The sequence below is a fragment of the Rosa chinensis genome, chromosome 1 (genome assembly GCF_002994745.2).
Source record: "Rosa chinensis cultivar Old Blush chromosome 1, RchiOBHm-V2, whole genome shotgun sequence".
NCBI classification, from domain to species: Eukaryota; Viridiplantae; Streptophyta; class Magnoliopsida; order Rosales; family Rosaceae; genus Rosa; species Rosa chinensis.
In genome coordinates, this window is record NC_037088.1 from 33,807,279 (window position 1) to 33,821,437 (window position 14,159).

A 14,159-nucleotide genomic window follows, 5' to 3' on the forward strand; every position below is an offset into this window, starting at 1 on the left:
GTGGCCTCGGAGAATGCATTTAGTTTGGGATCAAGAGTGGTGGATCCTTTTAGAGCTTCATTGACACCAAAAATGGTGGAAGCCATTGTTTGCACTTCGGATTGGTTAAAATCTGACCCCCCAAATTTGTACAAAGATCCCACTGAAGATGACCTTGAAATGTACCACACTTTGGAGGAACTTGAGAGGGGTAAGCTACTCATATTTTCTGCTTATTTATTTTATGAATCATGATATTGTTTTTAACCTCCTCTTTGTTATTTTGCAGAGAATGCTTTTAATCAAGGAGTGGCGGGAACAATGACCAATACCAGCTATACACAGTCACAAACTACTGCCTTGCTGCCCTCGCAGCCTACATCTTGAGCTTTCAGCTTTCTTGTTCATTGATTGAAATTGCAGAAACTACCTAAATTCTTCTTCATTGAGTGATGAATGATTGATGAGATGAACTGTGAATTGATGGGATTAATTATTGAACTGTGAATTGATGAGATGAATTATTGAACTGTGAATTATTGAATTATAATTTGTATGAACTATGAAGTGATGATTGATTGATGAGATAAACTGAATTGATGAACTGAAGTTATGTATGACAGGTTTTTTGCTTATTTTTCATTTGCTTATGGTTGGGCCTTTGTTTGGAAATTTCTGACAGGTTTGAGCCTTTACAATTTCAGTTGGGCCATAGCTGAAAGCTGGCCCAATCTTAAACTCGGTTGGAGGCCCAACCAACCGATACCAACCGATACCAACCGATACCGAGAAGTTGGTATACCGACTTTTGTGGCCGGTAATGGTAGCCTATTTTGTGTGCCAAGAGTGTCTGGTACGGTAGATGGTATTGGTCTTGAATGTCCGGTACCGAACCGAACCCACCCCTAAAAATTCTACTGTAAATATCTTGGAGCTGAGAATACGCTTAGGGATCCTATATATGTTTAGCTATCTATAGCACTGTTCATCATAAAAAAGATAAATGTCATATCAATCGTTGAAAATTCTACTTTTTTATTTATTTATCAATTATTGGAATTACTAGTTGAAATAATGGATTCAGGTAAATGCATGCTGTTGAATGAAGAATTTGTGGATTCAGGTACATGCATGCTATTGAATGATGAATTTGTGAATTTAAAAAGTAAAAAAGTAGAACAAAAATTATATTAATTTCTCTTAATTTTTGGGGACGTAGAACAAAAGATTTCTTAAACCAATGTAATTTAATTACAAATAGACTCCACATAACATTTCAAGGATGTACGCGGGACTTAAACATTCAGAAAATACAATACTCTACTCTCCTTTTTTTTCTTTCCTTTCAGTTTCTTTTTTCTTATTGCTAATTAACGAATAAGCACGACCTATACGGGTACAACTATTTTGCGTCTAGCTAGTACCTTTCCTTCCGTCAGAAGTAACTATTATGACATTTCTTATTCCTCTTTCTGCGCTACAACTTCGTTTGATTAGATTCTTAGTCCATGCGGATTGACTTCAACTTTTCTAAGCCTTTTCTAGAACTACACGTTTATAATGAGGGACGTTGTGAAGCGAGAAGAACCAAATTACTGAGGAAATTGAGGACGAAAGAAAACCGAAGAGGGTAAGGCAACTGGAAAAGATTGGATGAGCAATGACTTTGCTACCAGTTTAATTAACATGCAAATCGTATGAGACTAACTGCCATCACTTTCATTGACTAATTTATTTCAAAACCATCGTTAATTAATTGGATTACAACTCTTCCTCAAGCCAGTCATCTTTTGCCAAATCTTAAGATGATGAGGTATTGATGGATCTAAACTTTTAGTTTCAAAATTCTTTTTTTGTTCTTGCTTAGAAAACTTATCCTCTTCGTTACCCCAAGTGGAGCAATATGATAAAATACTTGGCCAAAAATAAATTGGGATCCCATTCAAGTAATGACTTGTATATTCAGTTTAAAGACCACTCCATGTTAATTAAGATAAGCACATTCACTTTGTAGCTAATTAAATGGATCAAAGAAATCAAAATGAATTTGGAAATTTCTAGAGATGTGTATAATTTGATATGAAAACTTACCACCCATAAGCTCCTAGGTTTGAAGTCAACCAAGTTGTGTATGATTTGGTATATACCATATGTTTGCATTTGTAGCTCCTATTATGAATATCCACAGGTAATCCGTTTTCATTATTGCAAGGTCTCAATAATGTCCTATCATTTTAGCTATTTCCCACCTTTTTCTTATCTCTCACATAAGAATCAGAAGCAATGAAAGTTGGTCATAAGCATACAAGTAATATTAGATGCACCGCTAAAACAAGTACGTGGACCAAATATGCATGCATATACAAGTAATTTGACCTATGAACAGTTCATTTTAGTTATCCATGCATACATCGGCATCTGATATTTGTATTCTATACACAAACTGTTTTTTGATATCTTAAATTTTGTTTCTTTGTAAATTTTTTTAACTAAAATTACTGGAAATAATGAGTGTGGTTTACAATTTAGGAGTATGAATTTTATTTTATTATTATTTTTTTCCGATACGTACACAAACTGTTTGCGAACATCAATAATTAAGTGATGATGACAAATTGACAGTTTGTAGCTGCTTCAAAGTTTCGTAAAATGTTGATTGTTGCCTGATGAGGAATGAGTTTTTCAGATCTTCTTCCAATGATAATTCTATCAGTAGTTGTGGTATCAAATTTTGGTACTACAGTAGTGACACCTAATGGTTGGCCTTTTTCCCCTCCCTCGTATTGAAACCGTAGGTAGTAACAAGTTGCCCGGTGGGGTATCACTACAACAGGAAGCATTTTTTCTGATGACTAAATTCAGTCGGAAAATGCATTTTTTGGTCGGAAATACATATTTCCGACCAAAAAGTTCCGTCGGTGGTGGTCGGGAATATTCTCGTCAGAAATGCTCTACTTCCGACCAGTCGTCGGAATAACAAGCATTTTCGACCACATTTTGCCGTCGTTGGTGGTCAGAAAGATTATTTTTTATGTCGAAATATTCAGTCAAAAATATTTTAATACCGTCAAAAATACATTATGTAAACGACGACATCATGTTTCCAACAACATATTTCCGACAACTTACTTCGTCAGAATAATTATTTCTGACTAAAATATTTTATCATTTTTGACCAAAACGTTCGTCAAAAGTAATCATTTTTGCCATCCAAGAAATAATTAATATTTTAACAAAAATAATAATAATAATTCCGATGGGTTGGAAATGAGTTTCTGACCACTCTTGATTGTCAGATTTAATTATTTTTTTTATTTTTACGTCCAACTACCAAAAATAATTTTTGGAAGCATTCTTCTTGAATAAAAATATATATTAAAAAGAGAAATATTTAAAGAGTACAAAATAAAGAAGATTAAGCTACATTTTATTTGAAACAAGATATTCATCATCAAGTCTTACAAAATAGGAAAAGTCATAACAATAAGCGAAAACTAGTAGGGAACTAATAATAGAACATAAGCATACAGTACTTATTTAATATTAGCAAATAACAAGAAAGTAGTATTTCTTGTATTCATCATTTGTCTTCATGATTTGCACCTGAGGTCCCTGTGGTATTTCCCTACCAAAAAAAAAAAGAAGCAACAGAGACAATATAAATTAATGGTTAAATAATTTACAAAGTAATTGAAAAAAAAAAAAAAAAGTACTGGACAGCAGCAACACTATAAGAAGAAAGCAGTAACTAAGAGATCCGAGTGTCTTTACTTACTAGTATTGCATATCTATACCAATCCGTGACCAACCAAATACAATATATATGGTTTCGTTAAAACAAAAACAAAACAGGAAGAAGAATGAACTTAATCAGTTACTTAATCTAATAAAGATCCCTAAAGGGCAATAGGTATTGTTAAACAGTTGCATTAGCTGTAATGTCATTTCCATTTGTATGACGTGCCAGCTCTTTAGAGGCCCACCTGTTTATCATAATGCAGCAACATAAAGCTTTGATCGAGCTTGACATCGATCAAGCTTCCAACACGTTCAACACACTTTTAGCCACGACAGTGGGATCAAAATGATTCTTCTTTTCCATTTTTTTCTTTCTTTCTACATGCATTTGTAAATTGTAATGTGTTAGAATAATGACTGTAACCAAGAAAACCTTTCTCAAACGCATTGTTTAAAGCAAACTAGAATGCTAGCTGTTGCAGATGAGATGTTGCCTCATCGCAAAGAGACACAACTTCTCATTGTATCCCACCCAGAAACTAAGGCAAAATGGACCAGGCAAATGGTTTAGAGCATTATTGTACGAGCTGGGGCATCTATATATCATTTACTAATTTTGAAGTCATAATAATTGAACTCTGATCTTCATTATCACTGCCTTTAAGGAAAACATGCGTCACTAAAACTATAAAGTACGGTGTTCTGCAACCCCATAACCATCTTCTTAAAACAGCTACGACTATCAAAAAGAACCTTGAACAAAAAGCACGAACTACACCCTGAATTCAGGGAAAACAAAAACAATGAAATCCTGAATCCCTTTAATTGGTGATCGATGATCTTATTAACACAGAGGCAAATCTGCAGGCGGAGGCTCTATTGTCTGCAGCTCCCCAACTCCATTGTCCACCAAGAAAACCATGGCCAAACCCCAGTTGATATGTACATCCAAGTGACAATGCATCACCCAAGCACCTATACGTACATTAATATATGTCAAGTACAAATTAATGTCAAGTGCACATGTGTCAGTATTTAGTCAGTGAATTCATATATCAAACTAACCCTAGCTAGCTTATTAGTGATTGTTACCTGGATTGTCAGCTACAAATCTGATGACTGCCCAACCATTTGCGGGCACCGACACAGTATTCCTCAGAGGTGGATCAACAAGATTAAACTTTTTAGTATCAGTCTTGGTATTGAAGTTTCCAAAACCCTCTGCAAGGATGTAGAAATCGTATCCATGAAGATGAATTGGATGGTTCTCTGGTGTGACAATACTTGTGTCTTGTAATACCACCTGCACTCTAGACCCATACTTCAACTTGTATCCCTTTGTTCCAGAACTGGGTTGCCAAAGCGAGCGGCTCACATTCCCAGTGTAATCAAATTTCTGCGGCGGGTTGGCTGGAAAATCACTAGTGTAAACTCCCGGAATGTTTTGCTGGTAAGCTTGGAGAACTGACATGTTGTTTGGAAGCACAAATGAGACATTGTTCATGCTAGCAGTGAAGCGTGTGCCATTGGGGCCTTGGCACCTTCTAGATCGAAAGTGCTTAGGGCATTTGTTGAGTCCGAGACCAATTGTGAAGAAGAGGTTCTCGTCGATTTCAGTTGGGACTTCGACTTTTCTAGGGCTTCTGAAGCTCGTAGTGAAGGCAGATGCAGTGTTTGTGTCATTGAAAACTGGCAGCTTTGGCATTACGGGTTTAATTACTGTTCTACCCTTATTGCAATTAGTAGTGTTGCAACGGACGGACTTGTATTCAAGAATGGCTGTGGTGGTGGTGTTGTCAAATGGAGCGTTTTGTGCACTGAAATAGGCACTTGCCGCCAAGTAGTATCGAGATGGTGGCTGGTCCCCGGTGATTAAAACATCGGTGGTCTGGCCGGGTCCTAGCATGAGAACTTTGGTGGTGAAACGCTTGGTGTAGGAGGCATCAGCACCGACCACAGTCAGCTTGTGGTTGGCAACGGAGAAGAAAAGAGGTTGGTTGAGGGCGGCGTTTATCACTCTCAGTAGGTTGGTCTCACCGGAGTCTATGGGAACTACGACAGTCCCTGCATACGTAGAAATAATCACACCATGGATGAATATTAGTTATTACTTATTACATTCGCAAAATCTGTGTACAAAAATTTATTCCGTAGATGTGTTATAAGTTGTATTTCATTTGTTCGACTTTGATTACTTAATTAGGTAACTCTAGCTAATAAGATTTATTTTAGAGATATATTGAATGGGGATTAAGAACCAAACCTTTGCTGGAGCAATTGTAAAGATCACCAGGTTGACCGTTGATAGTGTATGCATCAGAAACATTCGGAGCTGCTCCTGTGCGAGTTGCTGTCCTCACCACGTCAATAGGGTTAGCGTCCCACCACTCACCGAGAAGAAGTGTTGCTTGACGATTTGGTTTAGGGAATGGATACGAGTCTCCTTGTTTTGGATGAATAATAAGTGCTCCATACACGGTGGCTCTAAGCCATGAGCTATGAGCGTGCCACCACAGAGTACCTTCTTGGCCCTGGACTGTGAACCGGTAGGTGTAACTCCCTCCTGGCCTAATCGGGCATTGAGTTACAAATTCGGGCCCATCCGCCCATCCAGTTCTCATTTGCCGAATACCATGCCTAAAATGTATGTATATATTTCAATAAGTCAATATGTCATGTTGAGTTCTTACGAGAAAATGAAGAAGAGAGATCCAAGAGCAGCATTATTTATGCATGCATGCGGTTTAACCAAACTGTAGTTCGGCCTCAACCATATGGTGATAATTACCAGTGAATTGTGACGTTGTATCGAGCTTTGTTGGTAACTTTGACAACCAGAGTGTCGCCATTGTTTACTACCAGGGTTGGTCCAGGGTACTGTCCATTCACAGTGATGCTGTTGTGGATTTTGCATAGTCTCTTCACTGGTGTTGCTTGGATCTATATCAGTTCCATTCCATAGTTAATTAGATGTTCAGTAACTAATTAATAATAAAAAGAATAGAGTTAACTAAATGATCTCTCTCTCTCTCTCTCTCTCTATATATATATATATATATATATATATATATATAAAACTTACAACAAATTCATGGTGGTGAGCTTTGGGATTGGCCAAGGTCGACATTGCTGATGAAGCAAAGAGGAGGCAAAGGCCGAGTAGGAAAATGCTACTGAGCTCCATTGTATCTCTATGCTTGCTTAAGCTAGCTTTAGTTTGAATATTGAGATGTAATTGGATTAGTGAGTGATAAAGTGATAGATAGGGGATGCTTTATATATAGGAAATAATAGGTTTGTTGTTTGAGGTTGGCATGCAGATTACGTTTTGATTGATGAACTTAGTTCAACCCTACAGGAGTTGTTGCACGGTTGTACCCACTCGCCTATATTTATAACCAATTAAGAATATTAGTTATTTCTATGATAATGAAGGCTTGCTTTATAAGTCTTCTTTCTGATTGAATTAATGAGTTTCTTTTAGGATCTCCTCGAATTTGACCATTATTTATACACACACAAATAAAACATTGGTCAAACCCATTATTCATATTTGTATAAGTTCATTTCCTCAAAACTTTATTTGTACCTCATTTGCACACGAAAGGTTGATAATGTTTGAGCGGAGAGATCAGTGAAAAAATTTTGATTAATTATCTCCACCATGTAATCGAATTTTTTAAGGTTTAAGATTATTTCCTTACTTTTTAATCAGCTTATTTCTTGTGTTATAAAAGCAAAAGAAGTCATGTATATATTGAAACTCTTTTCATGTAAATACATAAATTAATGTGTCAATATTCATCTCTAGAGCTTGCAAGTTGCAATAATATATGCTTGGTCTTGCTTGAGTGGAATTCTATTTAGAGGCACTTTTATTTCTCTAAATAAAATTGTCGCCTTAAAAAGAGAATAAAAAGGCATTGATTTGTCATATACTCAAGCAATGGTTAAGCCTCGTACTTAACTCAAGTGGTAAAGAAAAGTAAGAAATAGAGTTAGAACTAGAATATATTTTCATGTCATTCGATTCTTCCAAGATAACTGAACCGAAACAATCATCAATTTAATAACTTGATTTAAGCAATAAATACTAAGTCGGTAAGGCTATTATTTATATGACTTGATATTTAGTCCACAACATGTGATGGTCACGATCAAAATGACAAACTAGTCTGTTAGAGAAGTAGTGTTAGATGGTTGGGTACAAGGTATTTTTCTATGTTAAATATGGACCAACCTTGACCAAATAAATTAGTTGCCCTTTTGAAAGGAAATTAAGATGATGAGTAGGTTAAATCATCTCAATCTGAAATGAAAGCTATTGATTTGCTCGACCAACCGCAGCATATCTAACATCAATTCCGTTAGTTAAAACACGAGCTGTAGTAATTAAATTCTATTTTATATATGAATTAGGTGGCCAATCAAATACCATATATGGGAACAACGACATTCCTAAGTTATAGATTTAGCCATTTAGGAGAATATGAGATCAAAAGTGAAAGTAAGTTAGTAACTAAATAGTGAAGTAAGAAGCACGTGTTGGGAATGTATGACTCCCACATTGAAATAGTAATTTTTCAAACCAGACTGGTTATTTAGATCGGGTTATCAGAAAAAGCTTTATGTTTACCAATGACCATGAGACTAAAGGCTTGCACCATACCCAAAAATTCCTGCCGAATCACTATAGATCGTAATATATAGAGAAACAAATTAAGTATATGGATTTTATGACACTTTGGATTGTAAATGTATATATAAGGCGGTTTTAGTGTTTATTGTTGTTCTTTCAACAGTCAACAGTGAGACTGTAGGGGCTTTTACGTATTTCGAAATTATCTTTAGCACTTTTGGTGGAAGTGAAGATACTTAGATGAACGTGTTTCTGGGTATCGGGGATTGATAAGTATGTTGCAATCCCTACTAGGCAGATGACAGAAATTCACACAGAAAACAAAAAATTATTTACGCAGTGAAAACCTCAATTTGAGATTAAAAATACTACGGGCTCTTACTCTTGAGAACCTAAAGATGAAATCAATCCATTAGTAGTGAAGAACAAGTTTCTTTACAAACACAATTAATAGCTCTACACTCGGCTATAGTCACTAGACTAACTAGGTGAAGTGTTTGTCTTGAATCTTCTCTTCCTTCTCCACTTGAACGATCTTCTTTAATCACTTCTCTTGCATCAAAAACTCCTCTACTAATCTTGAAATAGAACCATGCAAACGAATGAAAGAATGATGAAACTATTTGACACGGAACAAGAGTTTCAATGATACCTAAAAGACTCTTTCTAAGCAAGCAAGATGCACATAAATCTTGCGTCAATGTCATAACAGAATGAACACTACTTTTCTGAATATATGGAGGAGAAAACAAATCCTCAACAATCAAGACTTTACCCCTAATTGGACTCCTAATAGGAATAGTCTTTTAATAAAAGATTTTCATTAAAATAAACAGATCCTAAATCAATTAGGACTTCAATAATACGATTTTAACAATTGGAAAATATCTTTCTTAAAATAATATTTAAAAAACGAAAGATACTTTCCAAAATCGAATTCCCTAAAAAGTAGGATTGACTCGGGGATTGCAACCTGTGTTGCAATCCCAGTGCATATGCAGAACCATGATATGAGATTACTTGAAGCTTCTCCGAGATCAGTATTTGAGGTCCTTTTTCCAGCTTCTAAGGATGAAATGGGATAAGGTGCTTTCACTTACTTTTGTATGAGAATGCCAACACATAAAACGTACAAACTTTTGTACTTATAGGAAGTTCCTGCTACTAGCAAGTAACAAAAACTTGCACAGTTTAAGCTTGCATCGTGATCGATATGTCATTTACTGAACCTCTAACATTCATGTTCATGAACACATGCTGATAATTAACTGGCTACTATCATTTACATAAACACCCATTGAAGATGCATGTATCAGACATTCAGACCTGTCTGGAGAACTTACATATAAATGCTAGTGTAGAACAATAGTTTCTATGACATAATTTTGCATCGATCGGTGCATTGCCACTAGTCATGGGTTAGTAAGTTGTCTGCTACTATTTTTGTTCTGCAGTTTATTTTCATTTCTGGCTTGAATAAGTAATTTACTTGAGTATTAATTACTAGTGAACCATGACTCATGATATGTACAGAAAGATCGAAAAGACGAAAAGAACGAAAGTCTTCTAAATAAAAACGAGCATGAAGGGAGCATTATATATACTCATGAACAAAACGTACTGCATGTCACTGCCTTTACAATATAAGCCTATATATAAATTAAGTGAGGACTTTGTTAATTACTACCCAAAACAGAGTTTTAAAATCACAATATTAAGCACATGCAAACGATTTTCTGAACAACAGAATCTATCAAATGCATCGAAGTATCGAACTATATTTGTTTTAGTGATTATCGGACAGTGTATATGTACAATTGCATAGGAAGTGACATGCAGCAGTTTTGTTCAGTTCTACTGCATACTTTGTTGGAGACAAACATCCTTAAACGCTGTAGTTGTCTTCCAATCAACTGCACTAGTCCTCTAATCAGATTTCTAAATCTATGGGATACAACTATGAATAAGAAAAGAGCAATCGCTAAAGAAGCGCCACTAATAACGAATAGACCGCGGATGTCGTAGAGGTCAATCGTATTGGGATCTTTGTTATTAATATCCTCATCAGACATGAGAGTTGTTTTTCTAAGAAACCAGGTCTTCTCCATCTCTATAAGCTTTTCTTCCTGTCTCAGACGTTCAATTTGCCTTGACACATCTTGAACCAATTTCGAACCTTTAGGGAAAACCTGGAATGCCAAAAATTGACTACAAATTAATAAGCTGACAAACAAGCTCTATAGATTCAGACTGTGAGTGCTTCAGATGCTCAACCAAACAAGCATGATTATAATCAAATATGCTAAAACTGTTTTGGATTTAGCTCAATTTGTGCACAGTAGATTAGTAGCAAACTAAAGACATGGATGGTCGGTGATTTGGAGACAAAGAAGGCTGGAGCCATAACAGTGTCTCCCATATTTTAGAAGCTGAATAATTTGTAGCATATCTAACGTACTAGAACATTATATGTTGGAACATATTGCATTCCCAATCTGGGATTACCCTCAACATGCCTTTATGTGGCGTCCAAATGAGCCGGATACATGAGTAAATGACACAAAACATGTTTTCCAGTGACCTGTGGAGGCCTGCTCTAATACCATAAGAAATTAGGTCCAACAGAAAACCAAATGGTAATAGATGGACAGGTTGTCTAGGACGTAATATGTTGCAACACAAGGCTTTACATTTTCAGATTCCTGAATCGTGATTAGTCTTACAAAAGCTCCCTTCATATTAGCAGATGCATCAACAAATGAATTAATGTGTTAAAGTGACTAGTAGAGGAGAGGTTACTCACAAAGGCAAAACCATTGGTGATAGACTTGGTTTTAATCATCGAGTAGTCAGCAGAATAGTTTGGGAGGAAGATGTTGATGTATAGAACCTCGTCAATAACCCCAGAAACACCATTATGCTTGCTTCCTTTTGATAAAGCAACAAAATACTCCTCACTTGAACGATATGGCTTAATCCCTTTGAAATTCAAGTTCACTATAACTCCTAAGGAACCCGATTGGTAACCTATATAGTTTCCCCTTGAGTTTAACTGTATCTGTTTGACTGTCATCATTGATGCTAGAGTTGCAGTGTAAGTCGACGTCAATATAAGCACTAAAAACACCCATATGATCACAACAAACTTTGCCAAATTATTTGACAACTTCTCCGCTGCAGAATGAACAAGAAAGTTTATGTGTCATGTTCTTTGCTAGCATCTATAGAACAAATTAATGTCAGAAAACAAGCATAACGTAATTATTGAAGATTACTGAGCACCACGAGAGCAACTAAGAATCAACTTAATCAACTTGCAAACAAGATTTTAATATAAGAACATACAGCAATCACTTGGCACTTGACAGGAAGACTTGTATATAATTGGAATAACTCAGATACAGCACTTACTATAAGTGAACCCAAGAGAAAAGAAGGAGAACCAGAATACTGTTCCAATTTGTTCTGCTGCTGTGCCTCGGAAGTTTTCATTAGTAGGATGCTCAATTATCCAGACAACAAATCCAGTAAGGATAAAGAAAGCAGCAGTTGTTATCCAAAGATATTTTGAAAGTGGTTTAAAGAAAAACCACATGTTTTCCTTGGCATTTGGTACCAACATTCCCACACCTAAGTCAGTATATGGGATTGTAAAATCAACATACTGAGATCTGTTCTCTGTGATAGTAACATCTCCAACAACAGCATCGAATTTCTAGGGTATCGATCCACAGGTACGCCCAATATGCATGTGGCAGGAAAGATCTATAAATTAGAAATTTCTATACAACGAAGTAACTGAAAGAAGACATGCAGTAATGGATAGAGATGATCAAAAATCCTTGATTGGAAGAAAGCATCTAAATCTCAGTGTCAGCATATGTAATATACTACAGATATACTAAATATAGCAAAATAAATTAGCAAGCAATTAAAGAGATCATTTGTATTGGCCAAAAAAATAATGTCTCCTCCTGTTAAGTTTTGTCAATGGATTGTACCGCTTGATATATTTAGATTGCATGGGTATGCAATACATGCATATTAACACGTTAACAAATGAGCTAGTAATAGTAAGTTAAAGCATGTGTACCTTGAGATAAACCTGGTAAACAAGATCATTATAAGTCCCTGCAGAATTTCCATTGGCATCCTCAAATGGAATAAACTCGTATTGCACTTCATACGGCAAAGCTCCAATTGCAGCTTTAAATACATCTATAGAAAAGCCAGTGACATGAGTTGTGTTGATTTCAAGATCATGCTCGACACGAACAAGTTCCTTGAACCCGAATCTCACTGGAACACCAATTCTTAGCTGGAACACCAATTCTTAGTTTAATTGTTTCACTACTACTCAATTCCCTTTTGGATCCTCCAGGCCAGATGACTCTTTCAAGATCAATTGTAGAAGCTAAATTTCTCCTACTATGAATAAGCTGCTGATAGGGTGACCCTTTTCCGGATTTTACTTCTTCTTTGCAAGGCCAAAATCCAATCCTTTTGATCTCACCTTTTCCAATAACATTAACTATCTCAAATGGTTCTGATGGAATCAGTTTCCCATTCACTTATTGAATTTCACCACTTAAACCTTTAAATCTAGTCTGTAACATCTCATTAAGAAGCACAACTCCATCTTTGGAGGATCTAGTTGTAGAATTTTTAAGCCTTGCTTTTTCAACTGCTTTTCCTAGAGCCCAAGTTGCATCATATGCCCAGATCCCATCTGCACTCAACTCCCGAATCGCTTCCATATTTGGATCCTCCATGTAAAACTTCCTCCTCAATCTTGTTGTAAGACTGTGAAGGTTTATTGATGCTGGAATAGACGACTTGAAACCCAGCACTCCTTGCATTGACTCGATAACAGATAAATTCATGGCTTGCAATAAATTCATGCTACTCGAAGTCACAATCCAAGCATACCCTTCACTCCTCATCCCTAACTTATTTGCAATTAAGAAAAGGCGTGGTGCAAGCAAATGTGACACATGCACCACAAATACCTTAATCTTCAATCTCGTCAGCTTTTGGAGCTCTTCAATGATTTCTTCATTTGATGAGGAGGAAGCAATATTGGAACTCTTGTATGAAACACTCCGATGTGTGATCTCTTGGAAAGAGTTGACTAATGATGGAATGAAGTCTTTCTCATATATATTCTTTGTTATCATATAAAATTATAACATCCCTCCATTTGAATACTTCAATAAGCGTACTGATTCCCCTAACTTCGGCAGCTTGATCACTGCGCATGATCTCAACAAAGAGACATTACAGGGAGCTTAGCTGCTTCTCCTAATTCTGCCAAAAGGTCTGCTTCCGCTCTTGTTTGTACACCAATTATTGATTCCACTTTGTGACAAATGGTAATATCAGTTATGTATATTCATCTCCAGTTAGGAGGATTTATAGTATGTTCAGGCCTACAATTACAGTTGGGAGGATAGGAGTTATAGTAACTATTCTAACTATTACAACAGCAAATGACAGAGAAGTCAATAGAGTACAATAACTAAAGGCAGAGAAGTCAATAAAGAATAAAGCCAATGTAGTTGGTCTGCTATGCAGTTGGGATAACTTCATGAATGCTGACACTCCCCCTCAAGTTGGTGCATAAATATCTCGAATCCCAACTTGTTAAGGCATGAATGGAAGCTTTTACTTGACACAGCCTTTGTCAAGATATCTGCCAATTGATCCTCACTTTTCACAATTGGGAAGTCAATAATTCCTCCCTCTAGTTTCTCCTTGATAAAATGTCTATCTACTTCAACATGTTTAGTCCGATCATGTTGAA

General features: G+C 36.1%; 2 protein-coding genes across 3 annotated transcripts; both read right to left on the bottom strand.

The window, feature by feature from the left end:
- Positions 1–4,339: 4,339 nt before the first annotated feature.
- On the bottom strand, positions 4,340–6,972 carry LOC112180954 (laccase-12). The gene is made up of 5 exons (XM_024319545.2): positions 6,800–6,972; positions 6,506–6,657; positions 5,981–6,354; positions 4,810–5,781; positions 4,340–4,692 (listed from the first exon to the last, which is right to left on the bottom strand). The coding sequence occupies exons 1-5, from the start codon at positions 6,899–6,901 to the stop codon at positions 4,562–4,564; spliced, it is 1,731 nt and encodes a 576-aa protein (XP_024175313.1). The 5' UTR covers positions 6,902–6,972; the 3' UTR covers positions 4,340–4,561.
- A 3,135-nt stretch (positions 6,973–10,107) lies between these two features.
- Positions 10,108–13,687, bottom strand: LOC112184938 (glutamate receptor 1.2). Of its 2 annotated transcripts, none has more exons than XM_024323164.2 (4): positions 12,450–13,687; positions 11,768–12,071; positions 11,160–11,530; positions 10,108–10,545 (listed from the first exon to the last, which is right to left on the bottom strand). In XM_024323164.2, exons 2-4 carry the CDS (start codon positions 11,976–11,978, stop codon positions 10,150–10,152), a joined length of 978 nt encoding a protein of 325 aa, XP_024178932.2. In that variant the 5' UTR covers positions 11,979–12,071; positions 12,450–13,687; the 3' UTR covers positions 10,108–10,149. The 2 variants fall into 2 exon arrangements, with proteins under 2 accessions (XP_024178932.2, XP_040368801.1); XM_040512867.1 differs by having other exon boundaries at positions 11,768–12,121.
- Between the last annotated feature and the right edge of the window lie 472 nt (positions 13,688–14,159).

Bases quoted from the DNA above. Each gene is read 5' to 3' on its own strand.
- LOC112180954 (XM_024319545.2), bottom strand. From the start codon at position 6,901: ATGGAGCTCAGTAGCATTTTCCTACTCGGCCTTTGCCTCCTCTTTGCT. The intron at 6,658-6,799 runs GTAAGTTTTATA...GAACTGATATAG, and splicing joins CTCACCACCATGAATTTGTT to ATCCAAGCAACACCAGTGAA. The intron at 6,355-6,505 runs GTAATTATCACC...CATACATTTTAG, and splicing joins TACAACGTCACAATTCACTG to GCATGGTATTCGGCAAATGA.
- LOC112184938 (XM_024323164.2), bottom strand. From the start codon at position 11,978: ATGTTGGTACCAAATGCCAAGGAAAACATGTGGTTTTTCTTTAAACCA. The intron at 11,531-11,767 runs GTAAGTGCTGTA...TTCATTCTGCAG, and splicing joins TTCTCTTGGGTTCACTTATA to CGGAGAAGTTGTCAAATAAT. The intron at 10,546-11,159 runs GTGAGTAACCTC...TTGGCATTCCAG, and splicing joins TCACCAATGGTTTTGCCTTT to GTTTTCCCTAAAGGTTCGAA.